The sequence below is a fragment of the Piliocolobus tephrosceles genome, chromosome 10, assembly GCF_002776525.5.
Source record: "Piliocolobus tephrosceles isolate RC106 chromosome 10, ASM277652v3, whole genome shotgun sequence".
Lineage (NCBI taxonomy): Eukaryota > Metazoa > Chordata > Mammalia > Primates > Cercopithecidae > Piliocolobus > Piliocolobus tephrosceles.
The window spans coordinates 7,689,596-7,717,187 of NC_045443.1; the positions used below are offsets into that span (position 1 = coordinate 7,689,596).

A 27,592-nucleotide genomic window follows, 5' to 3' on the forward strand; every position below is an offset into this window, starting at 1 on the left:
TCATTGTCATAAGAGTCCCTCTCCAGTTACCAGGTTAACTCTTTTCTCTCTCGCATAGCCAAACATCTTGAAAGAGTTTATTTTTTCTCTTCATTTTTGTAAATCTCCTGCTCATTAATAAATAGTTTTAGACTAGCTTCTACCTCCTACCATTGAATAGCCTATACAATAATAAATCACTGAATGGCCTATATAATAATACATTCAGAGTATGGTTTTTAATCCTACTTCTTTGCTATGGTTTGGCTGTATCCCCATCCAAATATTGAACTGTAGCTCCCATAATTCCCATGTGCTGTTGGGGGGACCTGGTAGGAGGTAATTGAATCATAGGGATGGGTCTTTCCTGTGCTGTTCTTGTGATAGTGAATAAGTCTCACAAGATCTGATGGTTTTATACGGGGAGTTCCCCTGCACATGCTCTTTTGCCTGCCACCATGTAAAACATGACTTTGCTCCTCCTTTGCCTTCAGCCATGATTGTGAGGCCTCCCCAGCCATGTGGAACTGTGAGTCCATTAAGCCTCTTTCCTTTATAAATTACCTGGTTTCTGATATTTCTTTATTAGCAGCATGAGAACTGACTAATGCATTCTTTCATCCTTTCACAAAATTGACTCAAGAAAATGAGACTAAGCCAATAGTCCTGGACATTCTTTTTAAGTATTAACAAATTACTATCCAAAATAGCTGTAGTTATTCTCTTTCAAATATTGAAACACAATGATTTTATTCCATATACTATTAAAGATCATAAAAGCTGGCAGAATTCATCCTAGTCAATTTTATATTTCAACAAATCTCAATGCTAATATCAACAAATATAAAAAGAGCACTGAAGATCTATTGCATAGTATCATTCATATACATATAGATGCAAAATTTTAACATACAATATTGATAAATTAAAACAAGATAGTTGAAATCCAAAATTTCAGGTAATATAATTGATCAAATAGGAAAATAGATTTTGGGAAGAAAATATTGAGAAATATGCTTAAAATAATTTTCTCTGTATTTAAAGATATTTAATGTGATGTTACTTAAAATGGAAAAATAACGAATTTTTTACATGTCCAATGACAGGGATTTGGTGCATCAGATTACAGTGTATCATATGGTAAAAAAATATATACTTTAACTTGAGAAAATATTGCTACATCAAAAGAGCAGGCAGCACAAAAATGCATAGTATAACATTTTGCAATAAAATAGATGAATATATATAAAATATATACACATATATGATACTCAAGAGTGTAACATCAGCTATATATCATCAACTGATCATGGTACTATAGGTGATATTTGTAGTTTTTTTCAAGATTTCTGGTTTTTTTTCAATTTTTGGGGGAATGATATTTTGTGACAAAATTACAATATAAAAGGAAGCAAAATGCTTAAAAGTATGAACCACAAATGGACAATACTCATAAATAATGTCCATATCCACTACTAACCAAGCCCATGCAAATTATGTTGATTTAGGTGAAATTTTAATTTGGGAAGGTATGTGTATGTCTGTGTATATGTTTCTCTCTGTGTGTAACATTCATGGGAAGGGTGAAATAAAATCAATGCTCTCATATACTGGTGATAAGAATGAAAACGAATGCATAGGTTTTCTGCTGGAGTAATTAGCTAGTACATATAAAGAATCATAAAAATGTTCACTCATTTTACCCACTCATTATGGGACTAGAAATATAACCTTCAGATATAATCAGAGATTCACTGAAAATGAACAAGGATGCTTATAATGGCATTATTTATACTAGTTTGACATTGAGAAATAGCCTTAATACCAATAATCACATGGTTATTTATGTTCACGTGATAAAATATTACATGCCATTTGAAAGCTATTCATTGAAATTAAAATATATTTACAGTACACTTTTACATATAAAAGTAGGATACAGAAATCCTAAATATAGTGTAATGCTATACATTACATGCATAGATATCATACTATATATACATATACACATATATAGTGTCTATATTTCATATACACATATCTATATTTCATACACACAATCATAACTTCAAGTTTTTATACAAAAGGAAGTCTAATAGTTAATGTTTCTGAATATTAGTAATGGTTATTTTTGATAATCAGATTAAACGTGGAATGCATTTTATTGTTTATAATTGTACAATTTCTAAAATCTCTACAATAAACATATTAAATTTTAATCAAATAAGACAATTTACAAGTGTCTTATAAATAATCAACTAACTTCCCATAGTAAAATGTTCTGCAGGAAAAAATAGAGCTGTTTAATCTCCCTAATTAATTCACATTTCCTCAAAAGTTCTGGGCTTTCTAGAATTTCTGAGACAAAGTATATATATAATATTTTCATTTTTTAAAACACTATAATTTTTTATGAGTTGTTATCCCTTTATGTGCTTTCATCCACCTTCTCACAAGAAGCCTAAAGGAATCAAAAGAGACAATATACATTTTTAAATACCCTGTAAAATACTAAACCAAAATAATAAAATTTCAATATAGAATAGATGTGATAAATCAGGATTTATTGTCACGCACTTTTCAGTGAGTCTGCCGTGTGTTCCTGAATGGAAAGATTTGCTACTTGTGCTAAGTTATGTTTCACAGGGCTTCAGTGACAGCCAGTGTTTAGAAAGATACCCACCTTCACATGTGATCCAGGTCTCTTCTGCTGGGCTGGAGATTCTTCGCTCCCATGGGGCAGACAGGCACTGCCATATGGAGATATGCGTTTTAGAACACTGAATGTCATCCACCCACATGAAACCAGAGCCGATCTTAGACAAAGGGGCGAGGCTGACAACTCCATTCTCCCCACAGCCCAGCTGCCTGCACACAATCCCTGCTATGGCTGTGGTGATGTTCCTCCTGCCAACGCTGCCCCAGGTCCCATTATAGAAGACTTCCAATCTCCCAGCACAGCTCTCCATTTCAGTTTCACTGTAGAGCCTCAAGGCTGTGAATTCTACAGAGAAATACAAAACTTAGTGTTAAATATTTCCTTTGGAGTTGGAAAATTCCTCCTCAAGGAATCCATTTTTCCCTTGGAAATAATATATTAGGGCTCACGATACAATTTCATAAATCACTCTGACATATTAACAGCATAAATCTGATGGAAACTAAGGGTCTTGTGTGATTTCACGATTAGCATGGGTTTCCCAGATATAGTATTTGAGCTTTAACTTTATATCAACTTAAGTTAAAATGCAACCTTCTACATTCTACTCTCGAACATAAATTCAATTCAGGAAATAATCAGGAGGTTAATCCCATTTGCAGGGATGTCCAAGGGAGAGAATACAGTTATGGGTTCTTCGTTTCTGTTTCTCGTCAGGCTGGTCAAGTGCCTTCCTCATCCCTCTTTTTCGCTTACCACTAGAGACAGAAACTAACAACCATGGCTTCAGACTACTAAAAGCCTAAAACAAAACAAAACAGAACAACAAAATAAGGCAGATTGGACACGGTTAACAGTGTGTTCTCAGAGCCAAGGTGGATGTAACGTAAGGTCCCTTTCTTGGGGTCTAACCTTCTCTGACAGTCAGACCAATCTTATTTTTCTCAGTTATGAATGATACCCAGACAAGTGTAATATGACAAGGGTATTAAGAAATCAGTATAAGAATAGGATTAAAATCAAGTGACTTTTTTTTTATTCCTAGGCCATACACTTTTCACTATACTTTACAATTGTGTGTGTGCAAGTGTGTGCACGTATGTGTAGAGGAGGGTGCAAAGCTAGTAGCACAGACCTGAGCAGATGACCCCTGCGTCCTCCTTGTGCCTGCAGTCGTGCTGCCCCCAGTCCCGGGACGGGCACTGCCACAAGTGGGACTCCATTCCTGTGCAGTTCAGGTCATCCAGCCAGATGGGCCCTGACCCCGCCCCAAAGTGAGCAGAGACTGTGGCATTGAGGGCCACTCCACAGTCCAGCTTTCGACACACCACGTGGGCATCGCTCAGGTCCCAGCCGTCATCACAGATGGTGCCCCACAAGCCGTTGTGATAGATCTCTACTCTCCCGGCACAGCGGCCGTCCCCGTCCACCAGGCGGAGCCGTTTGTCCTCTTAGAGGAGAAAGTCCAGTTAATAGGTCACATTCTTTAGGGTCGCAGTGTTACCTAAAACTGATTCTGCTTACCTAAGCAGATGAAAGCATGGCCCTCTGGAACTGCAGACAAATACGGGTCAGATAAATTTGCAAGGCATGGAAACAGTGGCGGGGTCAGGCTTCCTGGTGGAGGGTGTAGGAAATGGGGCAAAAGTAAGACCAAAATACACGGAAAAGGTTGAAGAGTTCTGTGATAACATGGAATCAGCAATTGTGGTGAGGACTTCTCAAACCCTGTCGTCTATTGAACTCATTTTTATTAATGATGTCTACTTGTAAATCCCAAACACAGAGGTGTTAACTTCACCCTAGGAATGGCCCTAGTTATCATTATTTCTTACATGTTACTCTTTGACTGTCATGCCTATCCTCTCTCCACCTGTGCCCCCATTTTCTTACCCCTCTTTCCTTTAATCCCACACTCCCTCTACCATCTCTGGGTTATATTGACAGTAGTTAACCATCAGCATTGTTCTCTTACCTGTGCAGGTCACAGAGACGGTGTTTCCATGGATACAGGGAGGTGCTCCAAGAACTGTCATTTGACAGTTATCCAGAAGTGACTCATTCCCTAAGCAATGAAACCTGTGTCCCCACACATGACCAGTTCTTTCTCCAATATATTTTCCTCCTGTGGTGGAGACAGCAGCCCCACAGCTGAGCTGTCTACATAGAACATGGGCATCTTCTGGGTACCAGTGGGTGTCACACAGTAAGCCCCAGAGTCCAAGCACCTTGATCTCCACTTGCCCGTCACACTGGGATTTGCCATTCACAAGTCGGACATCTGTATATCCTGGGAGGAGACAAGGCCATAGAAGAGACATCAGGACTTATCCGCTCCAGCCTCATACTCCCCATCTCTAGCCCCACCAATTAAGATTGTTTAAAAATCTCACGGGAACAGACAACTCCAACTTCTCTGCTGTGGATACAAGTGTCTTCCGGATGTTGAACCGTGGGGCATAATGCAAGGTGAGTTTCACTCCCTTCACACTGGAACTTTTCGGCCCAAGTTAGACCACTCCCTTTTCCAAAGTGATCTCCCACAGAAAGAGATACGGCATCTCCACAATTTAATTCTCTGCACAGCACATTGGCAGCATGAAGAGAGAAATCAGAATCACAGACAGAGCCCCATGTGTCTGCATGTTTCACTTCAACACGTCCAGAGCAGGGCATATCAGCTCCAACCAGCCTGGGCTGCCTGTGGGCTACAAAATAGTATTTCAAAAGTTAGTTTTTAGGGTTTTCCATTATCTATCCCTGTCACCAATCTCCACCTCTAACCCCAGAGCAATTTTTTTCCATTCATCATTAGAATATCCCATTTGCAGGGGCTCAGAGGATGAGATTAGCAGTACAGACTTAAATTCATAGATCTGGATTACATATCTATTTCCTATGTCTTGGTGACCCACCAATCCTAGATTTAGAGCTCCTCAGAAGGAAATGAATTGCACAATTTGTTTACGTTAAAAAATACTAAGTAACTTCAGCATTAAACAACATACATGAAGATTTGTAGTCATCTTAAGAAGATGGTGTAACGTAAGAATAGAAAGACTTCTACCTACTGGTTAGATCCCAGTAATCCATCTAAATGAGTAATTTATAAACAACAAAAAAATACTGCCCATTATTCTGACTCTATTCTTTGCAGCAAAACTACTTATATTAGTAATGTAAATTATCTGTCTCCAACCCAGCCATTTTTCCAAACTCCTGACTCATTTATCCAATTTCTACTTAGCATTTCCGCTTGGAATTCTTATAGACATCTCAATGTGAATTCTTTGGAGTCCTTTAAAACTTCTATCCAAGGTTGCAGACTTCCATATTTCTATTGATAGAACTCCACCATTCCAGACATTCAAATAGTTTGAAATAATTCTTGACTTCTGTTGCATAATTTATCTCGCCTTTCAGAAAGTTTTGTTTTCTGTAATTTCAAAGTATGTCCACAATCCCAAAACTTCTCACCCCTTCAACCCTAGTGCCTGGATTGAGCCACCATCATTACTTGCCTGAGTTACTGTAATAGATTCCTACAGATTCCCTGTTTCTATAATTATTCCTCTATAGTTCATCTTTTAAAAAAATAAAAACCCAGAGAGGTCATTTAAAATGATGTATCAGGTTAAATAAGTATTCTGCCCCAAATCCTCCCATGACTCCATATTTTACTCAGAGTAAAAACTTAAACTCCTACAAAGATCTACTTGTCCCTTAGTGACCTTCCCCTGCTCATTTACTTCTTTTGGTGCCATGTTCTGATGCTTTACTTATTGCTCTTCAGCTGCACTGGATTCCTTTCTCTTCTTCAAACATATCAGGCATAATCCTACCCCAAGCCTTTTCAACTGGCTGTATCTCTATTTGTATTTTCCTTCTGCATATATGCATATAACTGACTCTCTCATGATCTTCAAGTCTTTGTCTATGTTTCACCTTTTAAGTAAGGCCTACCCCAATCATTTTATTTGGAATTTCATTCTGTCCCATAAACACTCTGGATTCTATTTTCTAGTTCTAATTTTCCCATAGCTTCTAACATCAGCTAACAGCATATATTTTACTTCATCACAGAAAGTGATGCTCTTTTGAACAGCACTACTCTAGAATCTCCTATCAATAAAAAAAATTGAGTAACTCCCCTGGAGATTATATTCCTTTTTAGTCATCACCTTATCTATTTCTTCCCCTTAAAATTTCAACTTTTTGGAAATAGTCTATGCCCATTATTCCAACATTTTTACCTCCCATTTCCTTCTCAACTTGAAATGATCTCCTTTTTCTAATGTGACAAAACTACTTTTATTAAATTTATTCATGACTTCTCTGTTGCTAAGTTTAGTGGAAATTGTTCAGTTTCATCTATATTGGCTTCTTAGGGTTTTTTTTTTAATCCATGTCCCCATCTTTTTGAAACATCTTCTTCCCTTGGCTTTAGCGATGTGACATTCTGTAACCACTATTCCTCAGTATGCTTTTCCAACTTCTTTTATGTCAATAAACTATTAAATATTATTGTTCCTCAGGGCTAAGAGCTCCTCTTTCTTTGATCTAGGCTTTAAAAATTCTCAATTTACATTTTATTCCTAGATTTGGTTTCCATCCACATATCTAGGACTCTAATAGTTACATCTCCATTCAATAGAAGTCTTCTGATCACCTAAATTTTATATCATATTTCCTCCAACCCTCTTCATTTGATGACTGCTTTACTATTGCCTCATATTTCACACATACAAAATTGGACTCATCATCCCACTCTCTCTAACCTGCTCCTCTTCCAAGATTATCTTTCCAGACAATGAAACTGCAGTGCACCCATCTGCTTAGTCTAGAAACCTTTATCTTTATTCCCACATTCAGTGTATTAAGTTCTGCTGGTTTCAGCTACTAAATATTTCTGAAATTTGGAAGCTTTTCAGCAGATCCACAGTGAGCATCCTAATCAAAATTCCACATCTTCCCTAGAATTATTCAACAACACGACTCCCAGCATCCAATAGCCTCCTCTCTCCAATACACACACAGACACACACACACACCACACTGCAGCCAGAGTGCTGTCTTTGAAATGCAAGTTGTATCATGCTTACAACCTTCAATGGTTTATCATTCACTTTAGAATAAAGTCCAGAATTCCTATTCCATAAATAACCTTTCCCTTCCCTACATATCAAGACTTTATTATAACTTTTCACCCTTGTTCACTTGGATCTAATACCTCTTCTTTCAACTATCTTTTAGTTCCCGGAATAACATAAGCTTATTCCCAAGTGTAGTACTCGAATAAAATACTGCTGTTTAAATTAATCTTCCCAACACTTCTTCATATGATTAAATCATACCTGTCCTTCACATCTTTCCTTAACTATCACTTCACAGAAGTATTCTCCAACTCTGCAAATAGGTAATGTCTTCTAATTATGCCTTCTCATTTCATCTTGTGCTTCTACTTCACACAATTTTAAATAAACAATTATTTTATTATAAAGTTTTATTATACACCTGTCTTCCAGATAAGAGGGTAGGATTACTTTTATCTAGTTCGTTTACTTTTGACCTAATACTGTTGAGTAGCCACTTCATAAACATGTATTAAATAAGTGCAAAAAATAAATAATTGAATAAGTGTGTTTATCTTTGTCCAGAAATTACCTGAGCAGATCAAACTTGCTTCCATATTGAAACGACATGCAGTCTGTTTCCACTCCCATCGTATACAATCCCAGAGAGACGCTTCCCTTCCAGTGCAGCCAGAATTAGATATAAAGATGTGTAATGTTCTTTCTGTGAAATGAGGCTCTCTGGAGACCAAGATTGCAGACCCACATTCAAGTTGCCTGCAAACAACTTCAGCAATGTTTATTCCCCAGCTGTCAGCACACAGAATTCCCAAGGCACCCTGGACTTTCACCTCAACTCTTCCAGCACATCTGCTGCTTCCACCCACAAGCCTCAGCTCCATATCTGATGCATCTGAAATCAAATACCACAATGATTTTAGAGAACCACTCTGTGTGAGACATTAAAGATTCTTATCCATTCACATACACTAACATAGACCAGTGGTCAAAAGTTGAGAGATTGTTCAGGTCCTGGCTTCACCAGTGTTTAATTTTATTTTGTACTTTCCTTCAAACTTAACTTTCCTTTTTATTGGATAAAAAATAAAATAACAAAAGTACACCAAGGTATATTTCAAATCCATGAACATTTCTAGCTTATAAAGCAAGGATATAATTTCGCTACAACATCTTATCAGAGACTTAGGATAAAAAATAATGTTACTTAATGGCCCTAATTCTTGCCTGAATATTTGAAGAATTACATATTACATGTTAGATACAGAAGAGAATGTTAGGAAGAGGTGAAATAATTTAATGAAAAGGCGATTCCTCAAGGATCTAAAACTAGAAATACCATTTTACCCAGCCATCCCATTACTGGGTATATACCCAAAGGATTATAAATCATGCTGCTATAAAGACACATGCACACGTATGTTTATCATGGCACTATTCACAATAGCAAAGACTTGGAACCAACCCAAATGTCCCTCAGTGATAGACTGGATAAAGAAAATGTGACACATATACACCATGGAATGCTATGCAGCCATAAAAAAGGATGAGTTCACGTCCTTTGCAGGTACATGGATGAAGCTGGAAACCATTATTCTGAGCAAACTATCACAAGGACAGAAAACCAAACACCGCATATTCTCACTCATAGGTGCGAACTGAACAATGAGAACACTTGGGCACAGGGTGGGGAACATCACACACCAGGGCCTGTCGTGAGGTGGGGAACGGCGGTAGGGATAGCATTAGGAGAAATACCTAATGTAAACGACGAGTTAATGGGTGCAGCACACCAACATGGCACACGTATACATATGTAACAAACCTGCATGTTGTGCACATGTACCCTAGAACTTAAAGTATAATAATAAAAAGAAAAAGTCAAGGAAAAACTGCATAGGGTTGTGATATTACCAAATCCAGAAAAATGGAGAAACTTGCCTATTAGTAATGCCAAATGAAGTAACTCTAAAAAGAAATTGGAGCTCAGGAAAAGAAAACATGAAATTCACTGTATGTGAGAAGAGGAGTAGGTGGGTTTTTTTTTTTTTTTTTTAATGAAAAATGCTCAACATCACTAATGATCAGGAAAATGCAAATCAAAACTACAATGCAACACCACCTTACTCCTGTAAGAATGGCCATAATCAAAAAATCAAAAAATCATAGCTGTTGGCGTGGATGCAGTGGAAAGGGAACACTTCTGCACTGCTGGTGGGAATGTAAACTAGTGCAGCCACTATGGAAAACAGTGTGGAGATTCCTTAAAGAACTAAAAGCAGAGCTACCGTTTGACCCAGCAATCCCACTACTAGGTATCTACCCGGAGGAAAATAAGTCATTATCTGAAAAAGATACTTGCACACGCATGTTTATAGCAGCACAAATCACAATTGCCAAAATATTGAACCAGCCCAAATGCCCATCAATCAACAAGTGGATAAAGAAACTGGTGTATGTGTGTGTGTGTGTGTGTGTGTATACACACACATATATATATACACACACATATGTATATACAAGTAATATGGTGTATATAATATGCAAGTAATGATGGTATATAATATGCAAGTAATGATGGCTCAATCCAGGCACTAGGGTTGAAGGGGTGAGAAGTTTTGGGATTGTGGACATACTTTGAAATTACAGAAAACAAAACTTTCTGAAAGGCGAGATAAATTATGCAACAGAAGTCAAGAATTATTTCAAACTATTTGAATGTCTGGAATGGTGGAGTTCTATCAATAGAAATATGGAAGTCTGCAACCTTGGATAGAAGTTTGAAAGGACTCCAAAGAATTCACATTGAGATGTCTATAAGAATTCCAAGCGGAAATGCTAAGTAGAAATTGGATAAATGAGTCAGGAGTTTGGAAAAATGGCTGGGTTGGAGACAGATAATTTACATTACTAATATAAGTAGTTTTGCTGCAAAGAATAGAGTCAGAATAATGGGCAGTATTTTTTTGTTGTTTATAAATTACTCATTTAGATGGATTACTGGGATCTAACCAGTAGGTAGAAGTCTTTCTATTCTTACATTACACCATCTTCTTAAGATGACTACAAATCTTCATGTATGTTGTTTAATGCTGAAGTTACTTAGTATTTTTTAACGTAAACAAATTGTGCAATTCATTTCCTTCTGAGGAGCTCTAAATCTAGGATTGGTGGGTCACCAAGACATAGGAAATAGATATGTAATCCAGATCTATGAATTTAAGTCTGTACTGCTAATCTCATCCTCTGAGCCCCTGCAAATGGGATATTCTAATAGTATATGTATATACATATATACACATATATACATATATACACATATATATACACACACATATATACACACATATATATATGATGGAATACTACTTAGCCATAAAGAAGAATGAATTAGTGGCATTCACAGCAACATGGATGGAATTGAAGACTATTATTCTAAGCGAAGTAACTCAGGAATGGAAAACCAAACATTGTATGTTCTCACTCATAAGTGGGGGCTAAGTTACGAGGATGCAAAGACATAATAATAATACAATGGACTTTGAGGACTCAGGGGAAAGGGTAGGAGGGGGTTGAGGAATAAAAAACTACAAATTGGGTTCAGCATATACTGCTTGGGTGATGGGTGCATCAAAATCTCACAAATCAAAACTAAAGAACTTACTCATGTAACCAATTACCATCTCTTCCCCCAAAAACCTATGGAAATAAAAAACTTTTTAAAAAGGAGGAAAAACAAGAATTAAATCAGAAAGTAATTCTGAGCCAAATTGAAAGAGTCAGCTCTTGAAGGAAATTTTTAGCAGTATTGATGTAAAATGAAATGAATCTAATTCTAGAAAGGTTACTTTACCTTTTTAGGACAGTTTGGTAGCTTTGAGCGTGCTGTGGCATAGTCTGTGAAACAAAAATAATATTGCCTGCTAATTTGAGAATATATCTAATTATATAAGAGTGTAATACTTCTTTAATTAAAAACTATAAATGGTATCAGCTTGTTTTCTATTGTTTTAGTTAAAAATAAAAATTCACATTATTAAATGTCTATGTGATATCAAACTATTTTTCTACTTTATATACTACATTATATTAATAGATTTATTGACTTCCTAATGTTGACAGATCTGACATGTCAGAAAATCAGCTCTGACTTTGTCTGACCAGCTCAAACCTGACCAAGTTACTTCCTATTGGCCTTGAGAAGAAGAAAAATATCATGAACATGGTCTAGAGGACCTGGAATGTCTGTCCTTTCCTGCCACTTCAGCCCCACTTCCTGCCTTATAAAACAGCTGAATGAAATTTTACTACATTGGTTCTTTTGATATAATCTTGTGTAGACATGAGATGATTCTCTAAATAAAACTCTCATTCAGCAGAAAAATAGAGTTGCAATGTCTTTCCATTTTAAGCCTATTTGTTACTCTGTGTCTTTGGAGCTCAGTGACAGGGTTTGTGAAACATGAGTTTCTGTTTGTAATTGGCAGGAGTTTCAAAACAATAATCATGTGAGGGTGGCAGATCAGTCTTAGCAACTTTACCATAAAAGTAAAAAGAAATTTTTTAAAATGGGACTTATTGTAGGTACTGATGTTTAGAGAACTCTAATTTTGTGTGTGATGGCAGGGAGGGTAGGAAGAATAAACATGCATATCTTGTAGGAATCTCTATCGAAGTTGAGATTCCATGAAAGGGTGTCTAGAAACAGATGAACTTTCTTCCCTAAATGAACTACGCTAAATTTAGGGAAAAACATATTTCACTGCTTTGTAGCAACATATGTCCACTCTGAGAGAGAGTCTTAGGTGTAAAAACAGGTGTTGCAGGTGATTCATCATAAAAAGGTGACATCACATTGACTTTTAGGTTTTTCTGAATTTAAAAAAATATGTATTTATATATAATTGTTTTATATACATAATTATATATTTTATATACACAATTATATATTTTATATATAATGGTTCTGTCTAGAATTGTTTATATATAATTGTTATATATAATTGTTTTAAATATATATATATACACAGAGATATATATAATTCTCAATATATAAAACGATTATTACCAATAAGAAAGTCTGTAGTTCACAGTAACAGATACAAGCACAGAGAAGAAAGGTGTGGGTAGTTTCTATGGACTGGAGTTGGGTCCTGTGTTCAGGAACCCTCAACTGTCTTATTGAAAGACACACTGATACTCATGACTATGGAGAGAAGAACTTTCCCTTAAAAGAGAATAGCTCAAGCGGGAGGCTTCAAGATGGCTACTAGAGGCACCCAACACTCACCACCAAAAACGATCAAAACAGCAAGTAGATAATTTCACAACGAATAGTGTCTAAGATAGAACACTGGAATTCAGCAGGGAAGTGATAGGGAACAGATCCTTCTGAGGCACAGAGAGAGAAAGAAGTGAAGCAATTATCTGGTTAGGATTGACTGGAAGCCTGGTAAGGATCCCCACTGCAGAAAAAGAATAAACAAGAGATTCCTAGCAGTCCACATTCCCACTCTGGACCCTTGCAATCCTAGCCATGGGAGAGCCCCTCAGCTTCTGTGGGTTCTGAGACTAATATAGGGAGCTGCCTAGAGTTGGCACAATAGCATTGTTCCAGAGGGGAAGTTTATGCTGAGTCCTACATCCCAATCCCCAATCCCAAGAACCAAGTAACTGCACATGGCACCATTTTGAGAGTCCAGCTCCCACAAGATTGCATCCTGTCCTGGGCCTCAGTAAACCCTACATCTCTGCAAGTCTAGAGCCCCACTGATATCCTCCTTCATCCATCCGGAGGGCTGCAGTGGTGCCATGCTGGCTGGACTGGCAGTGTATCTAGGTCCCAGCCATCTATCCCACACAGTGTCTCACACACTGGGAAATGGGTAGTTCACAGAGGAGTTCCCCCATGATGAAGAGAGCTGAAGCATGTCTCCCCAGAGCCTGAGAGCCACCTGCCTGGGGTCACTATCACTGATAGCAACCTCACTTCCTCACAGCAGCAGGGACACTGTGCACTTGCATGAGCCTTCAGTGAGCCTGAAAATGGCTTGCCAGGATGCCATACAAGGACCTACATGGAGGCTTGCCCCACCTGCTACCACCTAAGCATGCCACTCAACGGCCTGTAAATTGCCCCATTCCACTCATCATAACCTGACCCTGTGTGCAACATCAGTAGCCTTGAGAACAGACCTGCACTGCTGGGTGCCACCACCACCTCCAGCACCCACCTATATGTGCCACCTGGGGGCCTGGAGAATTGCCTGCCCAGCACTGCTAGCACCAGTGTATACTAGCTGGGAACCTGAGAGTTGGCCTGCCACCACTACTGCCGTTGGGGACACCATGCATGTTACCTAGGGGCCTGAGAACTTTCCCACCTGCCTAACCCAATGCTGCCACTGCTGGTATACAAGCAAGCCGCCTGGAAGCCCAAGAATTGACTCACCTAGATCAGCTCACATTGGTGCTTGCATGTGCCACCTAGGGTCCCATGGACAAGCATGCTCAGCCTGCTACCACCACCACTGAGACCCAAGGACTGGCTTGTCTGATGTCCTTATTCTTAGCAAAGCTTCACAACAGCCTTAACTAATAAACACAGTCTAAGCCAAAGAGGAAATCCCAGACACTCTTGACACTGATTACCACTGAAGAAATCATGGAGATTACACTACAGCATGTACCCAGGATCAAAGATAAACTGCCCTACTCAACCAACACTATAGATATATCTATAACAAAAAAGTTTTCCTCTATGAAAGCCAACCCCAAAATTCGAAAGCAATGATTGTTATACCAGATGCATAGATATCAATGTCAGGACACAAGAAACATAAAAAGGCAAGGAAACATGACACCTTCAAAGGAACACAATAATTTCTCCAGCAACACATTGTAGCAAAAAGAAAATTGATAAACTGCCTGAAAATAATTTTAAAAAATGATATTAAAGAATTTCAGTGAAACACACACAAAAAAACACAGATGAATAATATAAATAATTTAGAAAAATAATTTAAGATATTAATGAGAAATTCAACAAAGAGATAGAAATTGTAAAAAAGAAACAAACAGAAACCATGGAACTAAATAATTCAATGAAAAACATAAAAAATATAATCAAATAAAGCAGAAGAAAGAATTGCAGAACTTGAAGATAAATCTTTGAAATAACCTAGTAAAAAAAAAAAAAAAAAAAAAGAATGTTTTTAATTAAAAAACCTTTGCAACACTTGGGACACCATAAGATGACCAAATATTTGGATTTTGGGTATTCCAGAAGGAGAAGAGATGGATAATGGCATAGAAAACTTATTTAATAAAATAATAGCTGAAACTTTCAAAGTTTAAAAGATACTTAGATATCCAGATATAAGAAGCTGAAAGATCTCCAAATAGCTACACCTCCTCCCACAAAATGTATTCTCCAAAGCACATTATAGTCAAACTGTGACAAGCCCAAGATAAAAAAGTGTTAAACACAACAGGAAAAGAACGGCCACTCATGTGCAAGGAAACCCAGATCAGATGACTAGGGGATTTCCCAGCAGAAATCTTACAGGCCAGGAAAGAAAGGTATGGTATATTCAAAGTGCTAAAAGAAAAAAATGCCAGCCTAAAATACAATACCCAGCAAAGCTACCCTTCCAAAGGGAAGGAGATATAAGGTCTTTCCCAGATAAGCAAAACACGAGGAAATTCATCACCACTAGATTGGTCCTACAAGAAACACTTATGGAAATCTATATCTGGAAGTGTATATCATCATGAAAGCATATGAGAGTATAAAACTCACTAAGCAGACAAATGAGAGAAAAAGGGTCCAAATGTTACCTCCATAGAAAACCACAAAACAGCAATAATAAATAAGAGAGAAGAAAATAAAGGATATATAAAACAACAAAAAACAATGAATAAAATGACAGAAATAAGTCCTTACACCTATCAACAATAACCTTGAATATAAATTAATTAAACTGTCCACTTAAAAGATATAGATTGGCTGAACGGATAAAAAAAAAATGACCCAAATATATGTGGCCTAGAAGAAAGTGACTCCAACTGTGAAAATAGACATAGACAGAAAGTGAAGAAATGGACAAAGATATTCCATGGAAATGAAAACCAAAAGCAAGTAGAAAAGTAGAAATAGCTATACTTACACCAGATAAAGTGAACTTTAAGTTAAAAACTGTAAAAAAAAAAACAACAAAAATAATCATCATATACAGATAAATTGATCAATTTATTAAGAGGCTATAAAAATTCTAAATACATATATACCCAACAATGAAGCACTCAGACATATAAAACAAATATTATTAGACCTGGAGGGAGAGAGTGACTCAAATACAATAATAATTGACACTTCAACTATTTATCTCAATATTGAAGATATCGTCTAGATAGAAAACCAGTAAAGAAACATCAGATGAAACTAGACTTTAGACCAAATGTACCTAATGGACATTTACAGACTATTTCATTCAACAGCTGTAGAATATACATTCTTTACATCAGCACATAAAACATTTTCCAGAATAGACCATATTCAAGGCCACAAAACAAGTCTCAACAAATTTTTAAAAATCAAAATTATATAAAGTATCTTATCAGACCACAACGGAACAAAATGGGAAACCAATAACAAGATAAATTCTGGAAACTAAAAATACATGGAAATTAAACAACATGTTCCTGAATGATCACTGAGTTAATTAAGAAATTAAAAAGGAAATGACAATATTTCTTGAAACAAATGAAAATAGAAACACAACATACCAAAGCCTATAGGATACAGCAATAGCACAATTAAGAACGAATTTATAGCAATAAACAAAGCAAAAAGGTAGGAAAATTTCAAATAAACAATCTAATGATGCATCATAACATGCTAGGAAAGCAAGACCAAATCAAACCCAAAATGTGTAGGAGGAAAGAAATAATACAGATCAGTGCAGAATTAAACAAAATAGAGCCTAAAAACCAATACAATCAATGAAACAAAAAGTTGACTTTTTGAAAAGATAAGATCAAACTTTTGCTTAAAGAAGAGCAAAGATTCAAATAAAAATCACAAACTAAAAGAGAAACATTACAACTGATACCACAGAAACACAAAAGATTATCAGAGACAAGTATGAGCAACAATACACTCACAAACTGGTAAATCTAGAAGAAAGGATAAATTCCTGTACATATACAATCTGCCCAAGATTAATCAAGGAAGAAATAGGAATTCTGAACAGATCAGTCATGAGTAACGAGATTAAATCAGTAATAAAAAGTCTCCAGACAATGGAAACCCCAGGACTAGATGGCTTTACTGCAGACTTCTATCAAACTAATAAAGAAAATCTAACATCGATTCTTTTCAAACTATTCCAAAAAATCAAAGAGGAGGGCATTCTTCCAAACTCATCCTATGAGGCCAGTATTACCCTGATACCAAAACCAGAAAAGGAAGCAACAAAAAGAGAAACATACTGGCCAATATCCTTGATGAACATAGATATAAAAACCCTCAACAAAATACCAGCAAGCCAAATCTGCCAACACTTCAAAAAAAAAAAAAAAAAAAAAAAAATACACTATGGTCAAGTGGGATTTAGTCCAGGCATGCAAGGATGATTGAACATACGCAAATCAATAAAAGTGATACATTATATCAACAGAATGAATGACAAAAACCATATGATCATCTCAATAAATGTAGAAAAAGCATTTGAAAAAATTCAACACCCCTTCATAATAAAAACTCTCAACTAACTAGGCATAGAAGGAACATACCTCAACATGAGAAAGGCCATATAGGACAAGCCCACAACTAACATTATAATGAATGGGGAAAAGCTGAAAGTCTTACCTATAAGAACTGGAGGGGGCGGAGCAAGATGGTGGAATAGGAACAGCTCCAGTCTCCAACTCCCAGCACGAGCGACACAGAAGACCGGTGATTTCTGCATTTTCAACTGAGGTACTGGGGTCATCTCACTAGGGAGTGCCAGACAATCGGTGCTGGTCAGCTGCTGCAGCCCGACCAGTGAGAGCTGAAGCAGGGCGAGGCATTGCCTCACCTGGGAAGAGCAAGGGGGAAGGGAATCCCTTTTCCTAGCCAGGGGAACTGAAACACACAACACCTGGAAAATCGGGTAATTCCCACCCCAATACTGCGCTTTAAGCAAACGGGCACACCAGGAGATTATACCCACACCTGGCTGGGAGGGTCCCATGGCCACGGAGCCTCCCTCATCGCTAGCACAGCAGTCTGCCATCTAACCGCAAGGCAGCAGCGAGGCTGGGGGAGGGGTGCCCGCCATTGCTGAGGCTTTAGTAGGTAAACAAAGCCGCTGGGAAGCTCCAACTGGGTGGAGCTCACAGCAGCTCAAGGAAACCTGCCTGTCTCTGTAGACTCCACCTCTGGGGACAGGGCACAGCTAAATAACAACAACAAAAAAAGCAGCAGAAACCCGTGCAGATGCAAACGACTCTGTCTGACAGCTTTGCAGAGAGCAGTGGATTTCCCAACACGGAGGTTGAGATCTGAGAATGGACAGACTGCCTGCTCAAGTGGGTCCCTGACCCCCGAGTAGCCTAACTGGGAGACATCCCCCACCAGGGGCAGTCTGACACCCCACACCTCACAGGGTGGAGTACACCCCTGAGAGGAAGCTTCCAAAGTAAGAATCAGACAGGTACACTCGCTGTTCAGCAATATTCTATATTCTGCAACCTCTGCTGCTGATACCCAGGCAAACAGGGTCTGCAGTGGACCTCAAGCAGTCTCCAACAGACCTACAGCTGAGGGTCCTGACTATTAGAAGGAAAACTATCAAACAGGAAGAACACCTATATCAAAACCCCATCAGTACGTCACCATCATCAAAGACCAGAAGCAGATAAAACCACAAAGATGGGGAAGAAGCAGGGCAGAAAAGCTGAAAATTCAAAAAATAAGAGCGCATCTCCCCTTGCAAGGGAGCACAGCTCATCACCAGCAACGGATCAAAGCTGGTCAGAGAATGACTTTGATGAGATGAGAGATGAAGGCTTCAGTCCATCAAACTTCTCAGAGCTAAAGGAGGAATTACGTACCCAGTGCAAAGAAACTAAAAATCTTGAAAAAAGAGTGGAAGAATTGATAGCTAGAATAATTAATGCAGAGAAGGTCATAAACGATATGACAGAGATGAAAACCATGACACAAGAAATATGTGACAAATCCACAAGCTTCAGTAATCGACTCGATCAACTGGAAGAAAGAGTATCAGCGATGGAGGATCAAATGAATGAAATGAAGCGAGAAGAGAAACCAAAAGAAAAAAGAAGAAAAAGAAATGAACAAAGCCTGCAAGAAGTATGGGATTATGTAAAAAGACCAAATCTACATCTGATTGGGGTGCCTGAAAGTGAGGGGGAAAATGGAACCAAGTTGGAAAACACTCTTCAGGATATCATCCAGGAGAACTTCCCCAACCTAGTAGGGCAGGCCAACATTCAAATTCAGGAAATACAGAGAACGCCACAAAGATACTCCTCAAGAAGAGCAACTCCAAGACACATAATTGCCAGATTCACCAAAGTTGAATGAAGGAAAAAATCTTAAGGGCAGCCAGAGAGAAAGGTCGGGTTACCCACAAAGGGAAGCCCATCAGAATAACAGCAGACCTCTCGGCAGAAACTCTACAAGCCAGAAGAGAGTGGGGGCCAATGTTCAACATTCTTAAAGAATTTTATACCCAGAATTTCATATCCAGCCAAACTAAGTTTCATAAGTGAAGGAGAAATAAAATCCTTTACAGATAAGCAAATGCTTAGAGATTTTGTCACCACCAGGCCTGCCTTACAAGAGACCCTGAAGGAAGCCCTAAACATGGAAAGGAACAACAGGTACCAGCCATTGCAAAAACATGCCAAAATGTAAAGACCATCGAGGCTAGGAAGAAACTGCATCAACTAACGAGCAAAATAACCAGTTAATATCATAATGGCAGGATAAAGTTCACACATAACAATATTAACCTTAAATGTAAATGGACTAAATGCTCCAATAAAAAGACACAGACTGGCAAACTGGATAAAGAGTCAAGACCCACCAGTCTGCTGTATTCAGGAGACCCATCTCACATGCAGAGACATACATAGGCTCAAAATAAAGGGATGGAGGAAGATCTACCAAGCAAATGGAGAACAAAAAAAAGCAGGGGTTGCAATCCTAGTCTCTGATAAAATAGACTTTAAACCATCAAAGATCAAAAGAGACAAAGAAGGCTATTACATAATGATAAAGGGATCAATTCAACAGGAAGAGCTAACTATCCTAAATATATACGCACCCAATACAGGAGCACCCAGATTCATAAAACAAGTCCTTAGAGACTTACAAAGAGACTTAGACTCCCATACAATAATAATGGGAGACTTCAACACCCCACTGTCAACATTAGACAGATCAACGAGATAGAAAGTTAACAAGGATATCCAGGAATTGAACTCATCTCTGCACCAAGCAGACCTAATAGACATCTATAGAACTCCCCACCCCAAATCAACAGAATATACATTCTTCTCAGCACCACATCGCACTTATTCCAAAATTGATCACATAATTGGAAGTAAAGCACTCCTTAGCAAATGTAAAAGAACAGAAATTATAACAAACTGTCTCCAGACCACAGTACAATCAAACTAGAACTCAGGATTAAGAAACTCAATCAAAACTGCTCAACTACCTGGAAACTGAACAACCTGCTCCTGAATGACTACTGGGTACATAACGAAATGAAGGCAGAAATAAAGATGTTCTTTGAAACCAATAAGAACAAAGATACAACATACCAGAATCTCTGGGACACATTTAAAGCAGTGTGTAGAGGGAAATTTGTAGCACTAAATGCCCACAAGAGAAAGCTGGAAAGATCTAAAATTGACACTCTAACATTACAATTAAAAGAACTGAGGCCGGGCGCGGTGGCTCAAGCCTGTAATCCCAGCACTTTGGGAGGCCGAGACGGGCGGATCACGAGGTCAGGAGATCGAGACCATCCTGGCTAACACGGTGAAACCCCGTCTCTACTAAAAATACAAAAAAACTAGCCGGGCGAGGTGGCGGGCGCCTGTAGTCCCAGCTACTCCGGAGGCTGAGGCAGGAGAATGGCGTGAACCCGGGAGGCAGAGCTTGCAGTGAGCTGAGATCCGGCCACTGCACTCCAGTCCGGGCGACAGAGCGAGACTCCGCCTCAAAAAAAAAAAAAAAAAAAAAAAGAACTGGAGAAGCAAGAGCAAACACGTTCAAAAGCTAGCAGAAGGCAAGAAATAACTAAGATCAGAGCAGAACTGAAGGAGATAGAGACACAAAAAACCCTCCAAAAAATCAATGAATCCAGGAGTTGGTTTTTTAAAAAATCAACAAAATTGACAGACCGCTAGCAAGACTAATAAAGAAGAAAAGAGAGAAGAATCAAATAGATGCAATAAAAAATGATAAAGGGGATATCACCACCGACCCCACAGAAATACAAACTACCATCAGAGAATACTATAAACACCTCTACGCATATAAACTAGAAAATCTAGAAGAAATGGATAATTTCCTGGACACGTACACTCTTCCAAGACTAAACCAGGAAGAAGTTGAATCCCTGAATAGACTCTGAAATTGAGGCAATAATTAATAGCCTACCAACCAAAAAAAGTCCAGGACCAGATGGATTCACAGCTGAATTCTACCAGAGGTACAAGGAGGAGCTGGTACCATTCCTTCTGAAACTATTCCAATCAATAGAAAAAGAGGGAATCCTCCCTAACTCATTTTATGAGGCCAACATCATCCTGATACCAAAGCCTGGCAGAGACACAACAAAAAAAGAAAATTTTAGACCAATCTCCCTGATGAACATCGATGCAAAAATCCTCAATAAAATACTGGCAAACCGGATTCAGCAGCACATCAAAAAGCTTATCCACCATGATCAAGTGGGCTTCATCCCTGGGATGCAAGGCTGGTTCAACATTCACAAATCAATAAATGTAATCCAGCATATAAACAGAACCAAAGACAAGAACCACATGATTATCTGAATAGATGCAGAAAATGCTTTTGACAAAATTCAACAGCCCTTCATGCTAAAAACGCTCAATAAATTCGGTATTGATGGAACGTATCTCAAAATAATAAGAGCTATTTATGACAAACCCACAGCCAATATCATACTGAATGGGCAAAAACTGGAAAAATTCCCTTTGAAAACTGGCACAAGACAGGGATGCCCTCTCTCACCACTCCTATTCAACATAGTGTTGGAAGTTCTGGCTAGGGCAATCAGGCAAGAGAAAGAAATCAAGGGTATCCAGTTAGGAAAAGAAGAAGTCAAATTGTCCCTGTTTGCAGATGAAATGATTGTATATTTAGAAAACCCCATTGTCTCAGCCCAAAATCTCCTTAAGCTGATAAGCAACTTCAGGAAAGTCTCAGGATACAAAATTAATGTGCAAAAATCACAAGCATTCTTATACCCCAGTAACAGACAAACAGAGAGCCAAATCATGCATGAACTTCCATTCACAATTGCTTCAAAGAGAATAAAATACCTAGGAATCCAACTTACAAGGGATGTAAAGGACCTCTTCAAGGAGAACTACAAACCACTGCTCAGTGAAATCAAAGAGGACACAAACAAATGGAAGAACATACCATGCTCATGGATAGGAAGAATCAATATTGTGAAAATGGCCATACTGCCCAAGGTTATTTATAGATTCAATGCCATCCCCATCAAGCTACCAATGAGTTTCTTCACAGAATTGGAAAAAACTGCTTTAAAGTTCATATGGAACCAAAAAAGAGTCTGCATTTCCAAGACAATCCTAAGTCAAAAGAACAAAGCTGGAGGCATCACGCTACCTGACTTCAAACTATACTACAAGGGTACAGTAACCAAAACAGCATGGTACTGGTACCAAAACAGAGATATAGACCAATGGAACAGAACAGAGTCCTCAGAAATAATACCACACATCTACAGCCATCTGATCCTTGACAAACCTGACAAAAACAAGAAATGGGGAAAGGATTCCCTATTTAATAAATGGTGCTGGGAAAATTGGCTAGCCATAAGTAGAAAGCTGAAACTGGATCCTTTCCTTACTCCTTATACGAAAATTAATTCAAGATGGAATAGAGACTTAAATGTTAGACCTAATACCATAAAAACCCTAGAAAAAAACCTAGGTAGTACCATTCAGGACATAGGCATGGGCAAGGACTTCATGTCTAAAACACCAAAAGCAATGGCAACAAAAGCAAAAATTGACAAATGGGATCTCATTAAACTAAAGAGCTTCTGCACAGCAAAAGAAACTACCATCAGAGTGAACAGGCAACCTACAGAATGGGAGAAAATTTTTGCAATCTACTCATCTGACAAAGGGCTAATATCCAGAACCTAAAAAGAACTCAAACAAATTTACAAGAAAAAAACAAACAACCCCATCAAAAAGTGGGCAAAGGATATGAACAGACATTTCTCAAAAGAAGACATTCATACAGCCAACAGACACATGAAAAAATGCTCATCATCACTGGCCATCAGAGAAATGCAAATCAAAACCACAATGAGATACCATCTCACACCAGTTAGAATGGCAATCATTAAAAAGTCAGGAAACAGGTGCTGGAGAGGATGTGGAGAAATAGGAACACTTTTACACTGTTGGTGGGATTGTAAACTAGTTCAACCATTATGGGAAACAGTATGGCAATTCCTCAAGGATCTAGAACTAGACGTACCATATGACCCAGCCATCCCACTCCTGGGTATATACCCAAAGGATTATAAATCATGCTGCTATAAAGACACATGCACACGTATGTTTATTGCGGCACTATTCACAATAGCAAAGACTTGGAATCAACCCAAATGTCCATCTGTGACAGACTGGATTAAGAAAATGTGGCACATATACACCATGGAATATTATGCAGCCACAAAAAAGGATGAGTTTGCGTCCTTTGTAGGGACATGGATGCAGCTGGAAACCATCATTCTTAGCAAACTATGACAAGAAGAGAAAACCAAACACCGCATGTTCTCACTCATAGGTGGGAACAGAACAGTGACATCACTTGGACTCGGGAAGGGGAACATTACCCATCGGGGCCTATCATGGGGAGGAGGGAGGGGGGAGGGATTGCATTGGGAGTTATACCTGATATAAATGATGAATTGATGGGTGCTGACGAGTTGATGGGTGCAGCACACCAACATGGCACAAGTATACATATGTAACAAACCTGCACGTTATGCACATGTACCCTAGAACTTAAAGTATAATAAAAAAAAAAAAAAAAAAAAAGAACTGGAAAAAGACAAGGATGCCCACTTTCACCACTGTTATTTAACATAGTACTAGAAGTCCTAGCCAGAGCAATCAGACAAGAGAAAGAAATAAAAGGCATCCAAATCAGAAAAGGGAAAATCAAATCGTCCATCTTTGCAGATGACATGATTGAATATTTAGAAAAACCTTAAGACTCCATCAAAAAATCTCTTAGAATTAATAAACAAATTCAGCAAAGTTACAGCATACAAAATCAACATACAAAAGTGAGTAGCATTTCTATACACCAATAACAAACTACTGAGAAGGACACCAAGAAGGCAATCTTATTTGCAATAGCCACAAAAAAGAATAAAATAAAATATCTAGGAATACATTTAACCAAGGAGGTGAAAGACTTCTACGATGAAAACTACAAAACATTGATGAATGCAATTAAGGAAGACACAAACAAATGAAATGAAGAGACACCTCATGCTTTTTGATTGGAAGAATTAATATTAAAATGATCATACTACATGATATAGTTTGGATGTTTACCCTTCCAAATCTCATGTTGAAATTTGATTCTCAATGTCAGAGGTGAGGTCTAATGGGTGGTGTTTGCCTCCTGGTGGTGGATTGCTCATGGTTGCCTTGGGGCCATCCTTTTGGTAATGAGTGAGTTGTCACTCTATTAGTTCTCTTGATATCTGGCTGTTAAAAAGAGCCTGGTACCTTCTCTTCCTTCATCATGTGATGTTGGCTTCCCTTCCCCTTTTGCCACGCTACCTGAGGACCTCACCAGAGGCAGATGCTGATGCCATGCTTGTTCAGTAGTAAGACTGTGAGCCAAATAAATCTCTTTTCTTTATAAATTACCCAGCCTCAAGTATTCCTTTATAGCAGTGCAAATGTACTAAGACACTACCTAGAACCTGAATAACCATAGCAACCCTGAGCAAGAAGAATAAAGTTTGAGGCACATCATACTATCTACCTTCAAAATACACTACAAAGCTACAGTAACCAAAACAGTCTGCTATTGGTATGAAACAGACACATGGACCAATTAAACAGAATAGAGAACCTAGAAATAAGTCAATGTATTTGTAGTTGACTGACTGATTTTTGACAAAAGGCATCAAGAACATACATCGAGAGAAGGATCCCTCTTCAACAAATGATGCTGGCAAGACTGGATATCCACATGAAGAATGAAACCATACCCCTCTCTCACCACACATATAAATCAAAGGAAAATGGATTAAATACTTAAATATAACACCTCAACCTATAAAACTACTAGAAGAAAACACTGGGAAAATACTCCAAGACATTGATGGGCAGATATTTTATTGCTAAGATTTCAAAAGCACAGGCATCAAAAGCAAAAGGAGACAAACTTTTAGACAAACTAAAAAGCTTCTACACAGGAAAGGAAACAATTAACAGAGCAAAAAGATAACCTGATGAATAGGAGAAAATATTTGCAAACAAACTCTTCATCTAACAGAGTGCTAATATCCAGAATATTTTAAAACTTGAATACCTCGACAGGAAAACAAAACAAACAACCCCATTACAAAGTGAGTGGGCTGGGCATGGTGGCTCATGCCTATAATTCCAGCATTTTGGGAGGCCAAGGAGGGCAGATCACTTGAGCCCGGGAGCTTGAGACCAGCCTGGGCAACACAGTGAAATCCCATCTCTACAAAAAACTACAAAAATTGGCTGGGTGTGATGGTGCATGCCTGTGGTCCCAGCTACTTGGGGGACTGAGGTGAGAGGATTGCTTGAGCCCTGGAGGTCGAGGCTGCAGTGAGCTGAGACTGTGCCACTCCACCCCAGCCTAGACAACACAGTGAGATCCAGTTTAAAAAAAAAAAAAAAAAAAAAGGCAGGGGTGGAAGCAAAGGTTATAAAGGTTACGAATAGACATTTCTCAAAATAAGATAACAATATGGAGATTTCTCAAAAACTAAAAATAGAACTTAATCATATGATCCAGAAATCCTATTTATCCAAGGGAAAGGAAATCAGTATACCAAAAGAATACCTCCATATTGTTGCAAATCATTGAATCTCATTCTTTTTTGTCTGAATAGTACTCCTTTGTGTATATGCACCACATTTTCCTTATCCATTCATCTGTTGATGGACGCTTAGATTGCTTCCAAATCTTAGCAATTGTAAACAGTGCTGCAATAGACATAGGAGTGCAGATATCTCTTTGATATATTGATTTCCTTTTGGGGGGTATATACCCAGCAATGGGATTGCTGAATCACATGGTAGCCCAATTTTTAGTTTTGCAAGGAACCTCCAAACTGTTCCCCATAGTGGTTGTACTAATTTACATTCTTATAAACAGTGTTCAAGTGTTCCCTTTTCTCCACATCCTCACCAGCATTTGCTATTGCCTGTCTTTTGGATATAAACCATTTAACTGGGGTAATATGATATCTCATTGTATTTTTGATTTGCACTTCTCTGATGATCAATGATGTTGAGCACTTTTTCATATGCCTATTATGTTAAGTGAAATAAGCCAGGTACAAGAAGGCAAACATCGCATACTCTCACTTATTTCTGGGATCTAAAAATCAAAACAGTTGAACTCATGGACATAGAGAGTAGAAGGATGTTTATCAGAGGCTGGGAAGGGTAATGGGGGGCTGGGGAGAAGGTGGAGATGGTGAATGGGTACAAAAAAAAAACAGAAAAAATGAATAAGACCTCCTATTGATAGCACAATAGGGTGACTATAGTCAATAATAACCTAATTGCATATTTTTAAATAAGTTAAAGAATGTAACTGGATTGCTTGTAACACAAAGGATAAATGCTTGAGGGAATGGAAACCCCATTCTCCTCAGTGTGCTTATTTCTCATTGCACACCTGTATCAGAACGTCTCATGTACTCCATAAATATATATACCTAGCATGTACCCACAGACATTTTTAAAAATTTTTTTTAAATTAAAAAACAAAGGAATAACTGTACCCCTATGTTTCTTGCAGCACTATTCACAATAGCCGAGATATGAAATCAACCTAAGTGTCCATCAAAGGATGAATGAATAATTAAACATTATACACACACACACACACACACACACACACACACAATGGAATACTATTCAGTCCCCCCAAAAATGAAATCTTACTATTTGCAGCAACATGGATGGCCTGGATGACATTACGTTATGCAGAATAAGCCAGGCACAGAAAGACAAATATCACATGTTCTCACTCATATATGTGAGCTAAAAAAGTCATCTCATGGAGACAGAGAGTAAATGATAGTTACCAGAGGCTGGGAAGGGTGTGTGTGTGGTGGGTGGGCAAGATGAGGAGAGGTTAATAGGTCCAAACATACAGTTAAACAGAAGGAATAAGTAAGTTCTCATGTTCAACAGCACAGTAGGGTGACTATAGTTATAAACAATATATTGTATATTTGTAAATAGCTAGAAGAGAAGATTTGAAATGTTATCAATACAAAGAAATGATAAATATTTGAAGAGAAGGATATCC

At 38.1% G+C, this 27,592-nt stretch overlaps 1 protein-coding gene across 3 annotated transcripts in view; it reads right to left on the minus strand.

Annotated features, from left to right (window-relative positions):
• Window positions 1-27,592, minus strand: part of CD163L1 (CD163 molecule like 1) — an 88,783-nt gene that overhangs the window by 16,034 nt on the left and 45,157 nt on the right. For all 3 annotated transcript variants that reach the window (XM_023232477.1, XM_023232478.2, XM_023232479.1), the window contains 6 exons: window positions 8,303-8,623; window positions 5,032-5,346; window positions 4,614-4,928; window positions 4,163-4,255; window positions 3,774-4,088; window positions 2,663-2,983 (listed from right to left, as the gene is read on the minus strand). In XM_023232477.1, coding sequence (XP_023088245.1) covers window positions 2,663-2,983; window positions 3,774-4,088; window positions 4,163-4,255; window positions 4,614-4,928; window positions 5,032-5,346; window positions 8,303-8,623 — 1,680 coding nt within the window. The remainder of the gene's footprint in view (window positions 1-2,662; window positions 2,984-3,773; window positions 4,089-4,162; window positions 4,256-4,613; window positions 4,929-5,031; window positions 5,347-8,302; window positions 8,624-27,592) is intronic.